This window comes from Emydura macquarii, unplaced genomic scaffold (assembly GCF_026122565.2).
Source record: "Emydura macquarii macquarii isolate MOO-44397 ecotype Brisbane River unplaced genomic scaffold, CSIRO-AGI_Emac_v2 contig_3692, whole genome shotgun sequence".
In the NCBI taxonomy this organism is placed as follows: Eukaryota; Metazoa; Chordata; order Testudines; family Chelidae; genus Emydura; species Emydura macquarii.
Window position 1 is genome coordinate 11,488,392 of NW_027133829.1, and position 15,375 is coordinate 11,503,766.

General features: G+C 62.5%; 1 protein-coding gene across 1 annotated transcript in view; it reads right to left on the reverse strand.

The window, feature by feature from the left end:
* Positions 1–15,375, reverse strand: part of SLIT1 (slit guidance ligand 1) — a 120,942-nt gene that overhangs the window by 11,877 nt on the left and 93,690 nt on the right. Inside the window, exons 22-26 of the mRNA XM_067537262.1 lie at positions 14,674–14,742; positions 5,267–5,338; positions 4,853–4,924; positions 4,322–4,393; positions 1,448–1,611 (exon numbers count right to left, since the gene is read on the reverse strand). Coding sequence (XP_067393363.1) covers positions 1,448–1,611; positions 4,322–4,393; positions 4,853–4,924; positions 5,267–5,338; positions 14,674–14,742 — 449 coding nt within the window. The remainder of the gene's footprint in view (positions 1–1,447; positions 1,612–4,321; positions 4,394–4,852; positions 4,925–5,266; positions 5,339–14,673; positions 14,743–15,375) is intronic.

Sequence of the window (15,375 nt, forward strand, 5' to 3'; positions counted from 1 at the left end):
TCCTGACCTCGTGCGGGTGGTTCCATTTTGCAGAGTCACTCTGCTGATGTCAAAGACCCAAAAGGGGCCCTCTGGGGTGTGTGCGCCTGAAGTGTCCTTTCGGGGCAGCCAAGAAACACGGGACCTGCCAGCTTGGGTCAGACCCAAGGCCCCGCTGGCCCAGCTGCAGCGGAAGGTGCAGCAGCTGTGGGATAATCTGCCCCCCATGTAGGTCTCAGCCTGGGCTCTAAGAGCAGGCGCGGCCCCGGAAGCCAGACTCTAGCGTCCCTGCGGGATGTCCCACAGAGTTCACACTGGGTGTTCCCGCTGCCCGTGTAACGCCCGCCTCTCGTCTGAGTTCTGGGCCTGGACCGTTGTCTCTCGCTGTCAGGGAGCCAACGCCCTGCCAGGAACAGAGGGGCTAACCCGCCCCGCACAAGGCAAACGCCCTGGGGCGACGGGACCTGTCCAAACGCTCAGGCCTGGTCCGTGCTGGGGCCTGGCCCGGGCTCAGGGCTCCTGTTTGCCCCCTGGGAACTAACTGGGGCTAGCCCCACCCCGCAGAGGCGCAAACCCTGGTTAGCTCCGTCGCTGCAGAGCCCCGGGGTTTGCTCTCCACGGCAAAGGTCCGCGTCAGCTCCCTGGGGACATGAGGCACAGACGGGCCGAGCCGTGTCCCAGCAGCCCTTTCCGGGCATTGCTCTGGGAGCAGAGCTGCCCTTGCTCCTTTCCGGGCACTGCCCCTTCCCCGGGTGACTAGTTCAGGGGCAGAGCGAGGTCCAGCACCAGGGACCTGAAGTCAGACAAATGGCGACTAGAAAGCAGGTGCAGCCCATTTCCAGCCGGGAGGGAATTAACTGTCAGACCAACATGCCCAAGGCTGGACTTCTCTGCTAACGGCAGGTCCACACAGCAACTCAACACCCAGACACGGGCTGCAGGGCTGTAAAACTGCTGCCTCGGTGTCCGGACGCAGGCCCAGGGACCCCGCGAGGGCGAAGGGTCCCAGAGCCTGGCCTCCACCCGAGCCCGAATGTCTACGCAGCATTTTTAGCCCTGCAGAGTCCGCAGAGCTGGGCTAGCCGCAGCCCCATGTCCCCGTATTCCAGCCGCGACCTGGTCTGTGCTGTGCAGGAGGTCAGCACCGTCCCGCCTGCTCCTAGAGTCTCTGGCGCTCGCCACCTCCCCAGTCTGAGGGACACTGAGGCACAGGATGGGGGAGGGACTTTGCCACATGGAGAATCTGTCTCAGCCGGGCGTAGAGCTCAGGGCTCTCCGGGTCCTGCCCTGCACGTAACCCACCGCGCCGCACAATCCACTGCCACAGCGACACCCCGCGGCCCGTTCGCGCTGGCGTTAGCCCCCGGGGGAGGGGTGTGTGACAGCCGGAGCTGGGTGGGAATCAGAGTTTGAGGGACCCGGTCTGCGCCCGCGTGCCAGGTGCATCCCCCAGGAACAGGCTCCTCACCTTGGCACTCGAACTTCTTGGCCGGGGTGGTGAGCAGCAGCTTGCCTTCCATCTCGGGCGGGCCGGCGCAGCGGGCAATGCCGGGCTCCTTGTAGCCGGTTTTGACCCAGCTGGAGAGCCAGCGCAGGTGGCAGTTGCAGTACAGGGGGTTGGCCCCGATAGCGCTGCACGGGGGGAGAAGAGCGAAGCCGTGTGAGTGAGACCCCCCCGGCCCCTGGCCCGCCTAGCCCGGCTCCCGTTGGCAGCGGCAGGCAGGGCAGAGAACGGCTGCTCCTCGAAACTCACATCCCCCGTGCCGGATGGGGCACTCCTGGGGCAGGGGAGAGACGCAGGGAATCCCCTCTCCCCATAGCGCAGCAGCGCCTGCCGGGGAGACCTTGGCAGATTGAGACCGTCCCGGAGCACGGCACATCCCTGGCTCTCTGCTCCCCGGGAGGGCAACACCCTGGGGAGAATCAGCAGGCCGGCCCCACCCCCCGAGTGCCATCTGCGCAGGCTAGTCGGCTGTCCCTGAGTGCCGAGCAGGGCCCAGCATCTTTGTGCTTGGTCCCTTTCCTGCCCCTAGAAACGGTCCCGAGCTGCGGAGTTTGGGTCTGGAGCCGGAGCGCGTGGATCCAAGGTTTGAATCGGCCCCCGTCACAGACACCAGACTGGGAGGCTGCCAGCTACTCTGCCTTCGAGCAACCAGCCAGCACGGACCACCCTGAAGATGACGGGCACACAGGCTAAAGGAGGGAGAATTAAATGCCCCTTTGGTTAGAGATCATCGAAACAGAAGCAGCCACCGCCCAAGGCACTGGACCACATGGGGAGGCCTAAGCCAGACCTAACTCAGGAAGAGTAAGAGGGGTTTCCCTGGACCGACCGCAGATGCAGGGCTGGGGCACTGGCAGGTGGAGCGGTGTGTGTCGCGGAGTGTCACAAAGCCAGAGAAGCACCAGTGTGGCGTGTGGCCCGGGGACACAGGACTGGCTGCAAGGTGGGCCCGGATTGGTGAACAAGCAAACTGCCTCCTGTTCCTACTGTGCCCAGGGACGCAGGGCTTTGTGTGCACTCTTGTAAAGCAGGGGACTGCCCCAAGGGACACCGGACTCCGTCTTCGATCCCCCCCTCGTGGATCGACCCTGCAGGGCCCTGAGTATCGGCCAGCCGCTCCGGCCCAGGAGCGACACAGGGATGGGCATCAGGAGGAATTCAGAGCGGGACCCAGATTTGGACTTTTCCAACGTTTGTGCTGTTGGAATCGAAGAACTTTGGTTTGGATCCGTCTCTACCCGGGCGCTGCGGGCTGGACTCTGAATCTGAACCTCCCGGAGACCTGCCTCACCCTGTCTCCTCGCGCTCGATGTCTGCAGAAAGGCAATGACTGGCCAGAAGGGAGCATCTGGCCCACGGCAACGGGGACAGTGCCCCAGGCATGGGATCTATCCCTCCAACTCCCATCCACTCACTCACACCAACAGGTTTGACAGGTGCCACGTGGCGTGTGGGCGGATGATAGCCAGTGCCGTGCAGGGCCCACGTCCCGCACTCCGGCAGGTTATAAGCCCCAAGCTGGGATCAATGAGAGCAGCTGGATTGACAACTCCCAGGGCTCGCGCTCGGCTGGTTCTCCGGTCGCCGGCGGGCGCGGGCAGGAACCAGGTGCAGTGCAAAGGTACCTCCTCCAAGGGGCACACTGCTCCCACGAATCTATCGCCAGAGCCGGCAGAGCGCCTCGCACACCTGCCGGGCGTCTGCAGCGTGCCGGTGCTGCTTGGCAGGGCTGGGAGCTGCAGCTGGGCCTGGGAGCGACCCCAGGGGATGCCTGCCTGTCTCGGTGACACGGACGTTTCTTTGGGGGCTCGGAGGTGATTGCTCCGAAGGCGAGGGGCCCTGGGAAGGAGACTCCTGGAAGCCATTCCCCGAGCACCAGCTCTCCAAGGGACCCTTCCCCCCAGCAGCTGACAGACGCTGACTCCAGGGCGCCTGTCCTTGGAGCCGTCGGAGGCTGCAGGCCAGGTTCTGCCCCGGGCACGTCAGCACATGTGAGGCCTAAGGCGCCTCCCGCTCACTGGGGTTTCAGCCCGTCCCCCCCCCACCTGCCACGTTCTCTCTGACATGGATGCCCAGATCTCAGGGGCTGGCTGTCCTGGGCGAGTGTGCGCTGTCCCGCCGGGCGGGTGCCGTCGTGAGGCTGCTAACGCTGAACGCAGAGATGCTGGCACAGCTGCAGCCTGCAGGACACACAAGACCAGCCCAGACCTTCCCGGCGGGGGCCTGCCCGGGAACAGCACTTCTCACCCCCCGGCTGGGAACCCGCTCTGGAATTCGAGCGGCCCCGGAGTCCGTGTGGCCAGCTCACGGCATTCCAGTGCCAGGCTCCCGGGATCCCGGCACTGCAGGGGAATCCCAGGGGCCACTCGAGCCCACGAGCTGGTCCTGCCTGCCAGGTTGGCTGGAGACAGCTGCTCCGGGGATTGCAGCACGCCAGCAGCACCGAGTCGCCGCGTCCCCGCTGCATTTACAGGTCCAGCGTCAGCTGCGCTCGTGCTTCCCCCTGCAGACCCCGAGGGACCGGCTTGACCGAGCCTAGAGCCCCCCAGTGCAGCCAGGGATGTGGGTGTGCGGCTGGGGCAGCGTTCGGGTGACAGCTCCAGCCCGAGGTCAGTCCCTCGCCCGCCGGCCCACAGGGAAAACTGGAACCCCAGGCGCCAGTGCGGCCTGATGGCTCCAACCCCGGACGGCAGCCACTGCTCCTGGCCTTTCCACCACGCGTCTTAGTCTCGGGGGCCTGCCTGGGATCTCTGGGGGCTGGCAGCTGTGCAGGGACCTCGGCCCGACCCTGGGGGGCTGCCCAGGGCCCGCGGCGGCCGGACGCAGGGAGCTACTCACAGATGGGACAAGGAGGTGACGTCGGCGAAGATGCCCTCTGGGAGGCTGGAGATGTCATTGCCGTGAAGGGACCTGTGGAAAACGAAAGGCTCTTGGCCTCCTGGGCACCGGCAGTCTGGACCCAAGGACAGATGCCAACATGGGAGCAGAGTCCTAGGGCCAGCGGGAGCCGCCGGCACAGCCTGTCCCCCTCCAGCCTATTTCATCAGAGCCGGGCACCCAGAGCGGGGCCCATCGAGACACCCAGGCCAACTGCAGAGTGGGGCTAAATTCAGGGGCCGACTGGAGTCAGCAAAGCAGCAGCCCCCAGCTCCTTGTGGGTGCAGCCCTGCCCCTCGCCTGCCTCCGCCCCGCAGACGCCCCCCGTTCACCGGCACAGCACGGCGTCCGCCGAGCACCTTCCCCAGTCCGCCTGCCGCGGACGTGAGACAGGACAGGCGTCCTCGCGCCCCGCACCTCCCCTCCCAGCCGGGGGCGCTCAGCACCTCTCCGAAGCAAGGCGGGCACCGCCCCGGGACGGGCCGTACTTACAGCAGCCGGAGCGCCCGGAGCCCTTCGAAGGCCAGCGGGGGGATGCACTGCAGGGAGTTGTAACTCAGGATCCTGGGGAGGCAGAGGAGGAAGCATCGCGCTGGCACGTCCCGTGCGCCAGCCCACTCCCGGTGCCATGGCCGGGCTGCCCCACACGGGACGTCTCACTGGTCTCCCCCCCTCCCCCCGGGGCAGACCCAGCCTGCCTTGCACACGCCTCTGGGGACGAATGGCGGGTCTTCGTACAGAAACCAGCCCAGAGGCCTCGGCTGCAAACCGGGCGGGGCTGCCTTCGAAGGCAGAGCCGGGCGTATCGTCTGCAGCATCGCAGGGTCTTTGCCTGCCCTGCCCCCCGCCCCCGGGCCAGCCCACCGCAGCCCCCGTCCCCAGTGTCCCCGGCCGGGCCGGACTTACAGGGTGGTGAGCTGGGTCATGTTGGTGAAGGAGGAGTTGCTCAAGGTTGTGATCTTGTTGTTGCTCAGATCTCTGGAAAACATGAGCACGGCGGGGCTGAAACCAGAGCTGGCCTCGTCCCCTGCCTCTGCAGCCATGCCCACAGGCTCACACGCTGCAGTGGGTCTCCCCCTGCCCGCCGGGCACGGCCACTGGGCAGCTTCCCGGGTTTTAAGCAAATGCCATGATTTTGGGGGCACGTCTTGTGGTTTCTGCTTGTGTGTGGGTGATGCAGATTCAACTTGCCCCATGTGGGCGGCTGGCGCAAGCCCAGGAAGGCGAGCAGAGCTGCGCCTGTGGTGAAGCAGCTCCCTGGATTCAATTCCCTGCTTTGTCACAGACTTACTGGGTGACCTTAGGCAAGTCACTTAGCCTTGCTGTGCCTCAGTTTCCCCCGCTGTACAAGGGGATAACAGCCCTGTCCTGCCACGCAGGCTGGGTGAGAATACATGCATGGCAGGTTGTGAGGTGCCCACATACTGCAGGAAGGGGGACCATGGAAGCACAGCTCTGTGCCCCGCTTATCACTCATCAGAAGAGCTGGAGTGCAAGGGGGCAGAAATGACTGACTGGGACTCGTGATCCCAGCACAGTGTGATTAGCCCAGCCAGCGTCTGGCTCAGCCTTGTGACAGCGCAGGGAACGGAGCCAGTCGCCCAAGACCTCGACCAGCACCTGGCCCCCAGGCCCATCCTCTCAGGCTGTGATTACACCCGCCGGGGCCCTGCCTCGCTCAGAGCGCAGGACGGACCGTGTCTGGCTGATGAGCCGCTCGGCAGCGTTTTGTTTTCTCCGCACTGTTCAATGTTGGCCCAGGCCTCCCTCGCCACCTACTCCTTGCCCCTCTCTAAAGAGCTTTGTGTCCTCATGGACATTTCTGGGGTGCCCATCACACCAGGACCCGAGTGCTTCACAAACACCCCCCCAGCCCCGGCAGGCAAGGGGCAGCGTCCCCACAGGAGACCAGAGATTGAGGTCAGCAGAATCCACCAATGCTCGGAGTGTGCGCTCGGAGCCACCTGGCCCCTGCGTGTCCGGGTCCTTGGCATTACAGGGCACTGTATCCGGTCAGGGCCAGGTCCCAGGACATCAGTGCAGCTGGCGGCGTGCTGCACGTCTGCAAACCAGAGCCCGAGGTCTCCAGCCGGGCACACCACGAGGGCATGCCGGCAGGGAGCACCGGGAAGAGGCTGGTTTAAGTGCCACGTCCAGCAGGGCACCGGGGTCGCTGGCCCCTTAGACGAAACCGGGCCCTGGCCTCCTGTTCCAGGCCAGGGGTGCCCCGGTTTGGGTGAGCGAGGGGCAGTTATAAAGGAGAGCGGGGCCGGAGAGGCAAATCCACTGTCTCCAGGTGAGAGCTAGAACCAGACCTGAGAAGGAAACGGTGGAGACGCATCCCAGCCAGCGGGGCCGGGGTAAGGCATGGGGGGGCGGGGCACTGGAGCCATACCAGGCAGCTGGGGCATGGGGAGAGACGCCGGAGCTGTAGTTGTGGGGCTGATGTACTGCTGGGACTTGACAGAACACGTTAGGTTTGGGATGTGCTGGACAGTTCCGCCTTCCAGCTGAGGGTTTTCTAATAAAGTAACCCTGCAAAGGGGATTTAAACTCTGAACACCTGCATGGAGCTACTAGGGATGCTGGAAGAACGGAGAAACAGAGGCAGGCAAACCAGCCCCAGGAAGGCGTCCTAGGAAGGAGCCATCTTACGACACAGGCAGGAATAGAATCCAGGTCTGCAGGGCAGCGTTCAACTGCCTTAACCACAGGGGCATCCGTCCTCTTCCTGCAGCCCCCGCCTCACTCAGTGCACACCTGCCAGTGTCTGCAACAAACAAGGCAGGGTCCTACAGACAACAGCCAGCTTCACTGCACTGCACTGCCCTGATTCATCCCCGGAGCACATCCAGCCTGTGCACTGAACGGGGCAGGGTCCTGTGGCAGAACAGTACGTGACCGTGTAATTACAGATGGTATCACGATGCAAGCGCACAAGGGGCAGAGTTAAGGCTGCACAGGCAACCTTAATGCCAGCATTTCCAAACTTCTGAGAGCTTGACTTTACGACCTGGATGTTCTTTTAACATAGTTTTTTGTGTGTAATTTCCTAGGTTTTAAAAATAGAAACCTGAAAAAAACAGAACTTCCATCACGTGGCATCTTACTGACACTCCCATGGGTCACCAGCAGGGTCAGAACCATAGATCCACCCCACAGGCCTCAGCCACTTGAGCTGACAGAGTGACTGACAGCTGTAGTAGGTTGTCATCCTCCACGTGGACCAGCACTGGAGGGGAATAAGACACTTTGCCTGTGGATGTCACAGCTATTTATTGACACCAGAGGAAGGGTGACATGCAGGAATCATGGGTCCCATTCTAGGCTCTGGGGGGGCGTGTGCCCCCATAGGCATGGAGCCATCTCCAGCTTGACTCCTTCTGCCTGTCCTGTCTCTTCCCCACCCTGGCTCCCTGTCCCAGCCCCGTTCTCCTCACTTAGCCAGGCCCAGGCTCCAAGTCTGCAGCTTCACATCCCAGGCCCAGTGTCACCCTGCAGCCTGTCAGCCTGGCTCTTCATCGCCTCCTCTCCCCCACCCCTGCCCCCTACTCCCAGTCCCAATTTCCCTCTCTCTCTCTTCCCCTGCCAACCTCCAGCCCCAGGCTGCCCCCACCTCCACTCCTGCTCCTTGTCCCACTCGACTCCCCCGCCCAGCTCCAGGTTTTACCCGCTGTGCATTTGAATCAGGTGGTTTCCTCCTCCGTGCTGCCTGGGCTCAGTTCTGCTGCCCAGCCGGGGGCCTGGGCCCGGCCCTGGCCCCAGCCCAGCCTGCAGCAGTGGGAGAGTCCTGCTCCATCCCACAGCCTGGCCTGGAGCATGCTCAGTGTGGACAGAATCTTTGGGGAATTCAGCTTTGGTCTAGAAAACCTCTACTGAGCCCGTGCAAACTGCAGGTTTTCAAAGTTTTATAACTCGGCCAAATCTGGGTGGATTTCATGGGAATGGCAGAGCCACATCCCGGGCACAAAGGCCACCCCTCTGCTCAATTTCAAGACCCTGCTCCGAAGCCTGGGGGCGCTAGATCTCCTCAAAGAAAAGGGCACCAGAATCTTTTCACATGGACCAAGCAATGCATTTTTCGCTAGCCTTGGTCTCTGAAATGGCTCCGCAGTTTGGGGTGCGAGTGGCCAGAAAAGAACATTAACATTGGCTGGTGGCAGACACTCAGCGTAGAACATTTCAGCCCACACGTTTAAAGTCTGGCAAAAAGTTATAAGCAGCTGAAAACAGGGGCTCAGAATGGGAAGTGTCAGGCAGCCCTAAACTTGCCACTAACATCACAACAGCTCTGATCTCTATTGCGGCCGCAACTGGAGACCTCAGCTGAGACTGGGGCCCTGTTGCACTGGGTGCTGTAAAAACAGTGAGCGACCATCCGCCCTGAAACCCCTACAAACTCAACAGGCAAGACAGACAATGGGTGGGAAGGGAAACCGAGGCACAGACCGGGGCCGGGACCTGCTCGAGGTCAAACAGCTGGTCAGCGTCAGAGCCAAGGATTGAGCACAAGTTCTGTGTCCTGCCCATGGGGCTGTGCGGCCCCTCTACTGTTAGAAAGCTGCACCTAGGAGGGCGAGAGGGCCTGTGAACTGTCGCTCCCGCCAGTCCATACTTTAACGGCTTGCCCTGCTCCCAGCCAGAAAGATCAGGTAGTTGGTGTGACGCTGCCCATGGGGACCGAGCCCTGGAGCCCCTCGGGCGCAGCCAGTCAGGCCCTGGTGCTGGGAGTCTGGCCTGCTCAGGTCTCCACACACCCGTGCTGCTGCCTCCTGACTCTGGCCCCGCAGCATTCAGCACCCCTGCTCCGCCTGGACTCCCCCTGCGGGACCCCCCTGGAAGGGTCCCGGGGAGTTCCTCCGTGCCCAGCGGGCCAGGCACCCGTCTTGCAGCCAGCTGCGGTTCCCAGCCAGCGTGGAGCCAGGAGGGTTTATTAGCTCTCAGGGTCACAGCACAGAGAGACCTTCCCAGCAGCCTTAACTAGGAGTTACAGCAGCGACCGCCTGGAGAGCCCCATTCTCGGGGCTCCCTCCCCACCAGGCCCCCACGGGGGACTGGCCTCTTCCCCCCAGCCACCTCCAGACCCGTCTCCCTGCCCCTCCCCAGTCCTTTGTCTCCTTCCTGGGCACCGTGGCCCCTCCTCTTGGTCACAATCTGTTGCAACTGGTGACCCAGGGCAGGGGGCTCTAGCTAGGTCTGGGTACGTCTGGCTGGAGGGGCCCATCCGCCCTCTCGTGGTCTCTGAAACGATCACGCCCCCGGGTCCCATCACCAACATACATAAGTAACATATGGGGGGGGGGGGGGGGGAACTGAGGCACGCACACAGCACTCAGCGAAAACCCCAAGAGTATCTCCACTTCATCACAGTTGGCACCCAGCTCCCTTCCTCCCAACAGCAACACAAACGCGGAGACACGGGGCAAGGAGAGAGCCAAGCTGCCCGCAGGCAGGACTAGACAATCAGACATGGGGAGGGAAACGCACGCTTCTGAAATTCCCTGATCAGAAGTGGCCGGGAAACAATGAAGAGAGACAGATCCTGTCCCACTGCAGGGTACAGCGCGGGCAGACCAGGAACTTCCAGCCTGGTCTCCTGGTAGCAGAAGAAGGAGCCAATCAATGACACTGGAAGGTGGCAGATTCAAAAGAGGTCAAAGGAACGGTGTGTTTTCACACACCGCACAATTAGCTGGAGAAACTCCCTGCCACGAGACGGCACTGAGGCTCAGCGCTAAGCAGGCTTCCGAAAAGGACTGGCTGGATAACTGGCAGGACTTCGGATGGATAACGAGAGCATCCCGGTATCACAGCACGAACTAAAACAAACCCACCGCTCTGGAGGTCTGCCAAAGGAGAGAAGAAAGGTCGACCCACGCGCTGGATGAGGCTGTTAATTCCAGCACATGGACACACGTGGATAATCGGCTCCATTTCCAAACACTCGGGGGCAGGGATGCTCCGACAAACATGGCTGTGCAAATGTGCGCCTCATCTGCATGCCCAATTAGTGATTGCTGCAGTAACTGGGTGTTTGGCAGTGCAGCCGGCAAGCCAAGCCCACGGCGAGTGACATGCACTCCCGAGTACCCTCTCCGGGCGGGCAGTGACAGTCGCTGTGCTCGCACACTTGGAGCACAGCTACATCTGCAAGTCCACACCTGCCCCTTTGCCGGCCCTCTGAGCTGACCCGAGTCCAGAGCACTGACATGCTCCCTGCTGCTGGGAAGAAAAAACATACAGCCCGAGGAAACGTTGAGAAGCCCAGGAATGGAGAAAGCACTCGGCGTGCAGCATCTCGGGCAAGGCCTTGTATGAACAGGTGCTTCCTGACACGTGCGGGGAGGGTGTTTTTAGAAGCACTGAATGTCGCCTCGATCCTACAAACCAGATGAACAAAATAAACTCGACAAATTCCTTCCAAATCCCCAGGGACAAATGAGCCCTGCCTGTTCCAGGATCATAACCACCCCCTGCGTGCAAAGGAGGCAACGTCGACAGACAAGACCCAGGCACGCAAAGAGCGCGGGCAGGCGGGATCAGGCTCTGCCTCGCCAGCCCGTCTCCGGGGCTGGGTAGGGCGGACACTCTCCCTATAAGCAAAGGTTCAGGAAAGCCCTTACCCGCGGCCTGCTGACTTGGCTGGGACGCAAGCGCAAGCGTAAAGTTAAGCACGTGCCTACGTGCTGTGCTGGCTGCAGCCTGCGGCTCATTACCCAGCACGTGGCCGGCGTGGGGCGTGATTCTTTACCAAGACAGCCATGCCGGTGCCAGCCCAATGCCTCATACTGGGACGATTTATTCCCCTTCCCATGCAGGAACGCCCGGTACTGGTGCGGCACGTCTGTGTGCATGGCCAGCTGTAACTCAGTGGCGTACGGAGGGTCTCCGGTGCCCAGGGGCCAAGCCTACATTTGCGGCCCCCTCCCCAGACCACACCCTGCACGCAGGGCAGGAGGTGTCCCGGCACTGCCCCTCAGCTGTCCCGGGGAGGGGGGGTCTGTACCTGCGGGGGTGGGAGGGTGAGAGACATGGGGGGGGTGCAAATGCAGGCTTGGCTCTGCTGCCCCCGTGCTCTTACCCGGTGCACAGCACCCACCTCTCCCGCTGCAGCCCGGTGCTGGCTCAGATGGGGCAACCTCACCCCCCGGCCCTGGGGGGCAGAGTGCTGGGTCGGCCCTTCACGACAGGCGGAGAGTGGGGGGTGCAGGAGGATGAGGGGTGGCTGTTCCCGCTTCTGCTCCTTCCGTCATGAAGGCCCCCCAGGCCAGGGGGTGGGGAGGCTGCTCCACCCAAGCCGACGCCCGGCTGCAGGGCTGGAGAGTGGGTCAGTGCGCTTTGGGCCAGCCCTTCATGAAGGGCGGAGGGTGCAGGAGGCTCTGCGCCCCCCCCAGAGCCTCCTGCGCCCCCCGTCCCCTGCACGTTGTGAAGGGCTGGCCCAGCACCCCCCCACAGGCCGGCGCCCCGAGGCCTGGACCCCCGCCCTTTCCTCTCGGTACGCCACTGCTGTAAGTGGGGGGCGCTGACAGAGACCGGCTCACCCCCTGCCAGCAGAGTCCCTACAACAACCTTTTTGAAACGGACCGGGCCTCCTAGGCTGGGCCTCGAGCCGCCAGAGCAGAGGCTGCGTCTGAGCGAATGGCCGGGCCCTTCCCACGGGCTTAGCTGCATGCCCCGTTTACCCCGGGTTAGTTACGTCAGTGCAAAAGGCCGAACGGATCTGGCGTAAGAGCTGCAGCTTCCGGCACCTGTGACCCGGGCTGGAGACGCTGAAATACGAGCGTCCGCCCAGAGGGGATTGTGAGGCTGCCATCCACTCCGGGTCCAGCTGCGACGTGACCGGACTGCCCAGGCAGCGTCCCCACCGAGCCGCTCAGCCGGCTCTATCCCAAGGCTGCAGGGAAGAAGCGGGACTCCGGGGCCAGGAACTGAGAGCACAGGGCAGCAAGGAGGAGAAGGAAGAAACAGCCAGACTCGAATGCAGAGGGGTGAGGAGCTGGGCCTGGGGCAAGGACAAGCCGGAGGGGCCAAGCAGTTCTGTAACCCCCAGAGCACACCCACCCCTTTACAGAACCTGGAACGCAGCCGATTCCTGCACCGCACCATGCGTCTGCTGCCAGCAACGAAGTGTAAAATCCACTGGAAAAGGTCTGCCTCGTCTCCTGCTAGTGGCTGGCCCACACAGAGGAAGACAACCTACTATTGCTATCAGTCACTCTCCAGGGGCAGGACAGTGTGGTGTATCTAAAGCAGTGGGTCTCAATCTTGGTCTGCAGGCCCCTGGGAGTCCCGAGACTCTGGCTAAGATTTCCAAAGGGGGCCGCACTTCCATTCGAAATTTGTTAGGGGTCTGTCAATGAGAAAAGGGTGAAAACCACAGAGCTAAAGGTCCCAACTCGGCTGATGACCCATGGGCGTGTCAATATGATGCCACATGATGGAATTTCTGTTTTTCCAGTTCACTTGTTTAAAAACCTAGGGAATTACACACCAAAAACTCCAGTAAAGGAACACCAAGCTCGTAAAGTCAAGCACTCAGAAGCTAGGAAATACCAGAAGTAAGGCTGCCTGTGACAAAGTGGGGATATTCTTGGGGTTTCTCTGAGTGCTGTGTGTGTGCCTCAGTTTCCCCATATGTTACTCATGTATTTTGGTGATGGGACCCCGGTGTGTGATCGTTTCAGAGACCACGAGAGGGCGGATGGGCCCCCCCAGCCACACGTCCACAGTCCTAGCCTGGACCCTCAGCCCTGGGTCAACCAATTGCAACAGGCTGGGGCAGGTGGAGACCAGGAGCAGTGGCCACCTTGCCCGGGAAGGAGCCAAAGGACTTGGAGGGGCCAGGGGACAGCTCTGGGCGGGGGTGATGGGCTGCCTGGAAGGCAGAGACAGTGCCTGTGGGGAGTTGGTCCAGGAGCAGAGCCCGAGGATGGGGCTTTGGGGCTCCTGGGCGGTCGCTGCTGTAACTCCTAGTTCAGCTGCTAACAAAGTCTCTGTGCTGTGACCCTGAGAGCTCATAAACCCTCTGACTCCCACTGACTCTGGCTGGGAATCGCTTCTGGCTGCCAGGCGGGTGCCTGGCTCCTTTGGGGGCATGGAAGAGCTCCCCAGCATCCCGGCCAGGGGGCCCCACAGGGGGAGTTCCAGGCGGAGCAGGGGTGCTGAACGTTGCAGGGCCAGTCAGGAGGCGGCGGCACGGGTGCGTGAGGACCCGAGTGGGGCAGACTCCGAAGCACTAGAGTCTTGACTGGCTGCGCCCGAGGGGCTGCAGGGCTCGGTTCCTGGGGGCTCCGTCACATCTGTGCATTTACATCACGGCATTGTCTGCAATGCCACGCTCACACCCTGGTTTTCCACAGGCCCCTGCCTCGTGCAGTGCATAGGGTGGACCCGCGCTGGGGGTGAGCCAGGGCCATGCAGTGACGGCGGCTGCCGTCTGCAGGCCCACAGCCACATTTGTTGCAGAAGCTGGAAGGCGTGCAGTGAATGCGGAGGGGGCTGCAGGAAAAGGAAGGACTTAAACTCATGGCTAAGGCAGTCGAATGCTGCCCTGGGGAACCGGAGTCTATCCGTGCCTCTGCCACTGAGTTCCTGTGAGACGCTGGGCAAGTCACTCAAACCAGACTGGTCACAGTGGCCTCTAACTGCGTTTTCCTCGTTCTCTGGGTGCTAAACTTGAAACCCAGGGCCTGCTCTGCAGAAGTGCTGAGCGCTCACAGCTGCAGCTGCAGTCAGCGGGGGCTGGGCTGGACCATAGAAATGCTCTGCAGAGCCCGGTGCCAGGCACCTCAAACTGGGCACCCCAAACGAGTGGAAACTTCTGACATGAATTTCTCTGCGCCCCCCACGCCCCATTTCTAACATCTGTAATCTCCCTTCCCTTCCCAGGCGTGCAGGGGAAACTGGGACTGGAGAATGGGACTGGGCCGAGGAACCAGGGCGGGGAAAAGACAGGACGGGACAGGGAGACGTGGGGGGACAATGCGCAGGAGAACCCATGCCTGCTAGAGCACACGCCCCACCAGAGCCTGCGCCTCACCGTCCCGCTGTCAGAGAGCAGCTGTAAAACCTGCCGCACACGCCAGCGCCCTGGAGTGGGAGACGCAGCAGGGCCGGAGGCGGGACCCCCGAGGCCGATCCCAGCTTTGTCCCAGCTTCCTGCCTGCATGGCCTCCAGCAAGCGTCTAGACCCCGCTCAGCTCACTCTCCCCACCCGCCCAGGGGCTCCACAGTCTGAGTCAGCCCAGCCCATGTTATCCCTTCCACCAGGGGCTGGAGTGTGGGGGCGACGCTGCCCGGGCCAGGATACTTACACCAGCTGCAGGTATCTGAAGGTGGACAGCTGTGCAGGGACCAGCGTGAACTGATTCCCATCGAGGTAACTACAAGAGAACAAAGGCCTGTCACTGATCACGGATGAGGCTCAGGCGGCTGGTACACAGGCCGTAAGATGGCAGGGCTCGCGTGTGCCCAATTCCTCCCTGGGGTCCGTCCTCGCACAGAGGGACCCCCCCAGGCCCCACACCAGGGAAGCATCTCCTTCGAGGGGAGCAGGGTCCTTCTCCGCCCAGGGCTCCTGTCTCCCCAGGGCTGTCAATCCAGAACACGCTGCTCCCTGCTGGCAGCCCGCCCCCCCCGCCGAGGGGAGCCGGCGTCCCTGGGCGGGTCTGTGCCCCCCTCGGGCCTTCCCGGCGCTGCACGGCCTAGCCACACCCCAGGGCTCCTGTGGCTCGTGACAGGGGCTGCCAACGCAGCTCATTAAGGCGGGAGGGATGGGGAAAGGGGCCAGCAAGGGGGCTCGGCAGAGCGCGGCGGCTGGCGTCACGCTCCATGTGTTACTGGTGACTGGCTAAGCAAGGGCTGCAGAGCTGGGGCCGTGCGTGGTCAGAAGCCACAGCTGCCCCTGCCGCCATCTGCAAACGGCTTTCCAGGCTGCAGAAGGGCTGGAATTCAGAAGCTGTGAAGACACCCCTGCACGCCAGTCCCTTGAGCCTCCTGCTCACAATGGCCTCGTC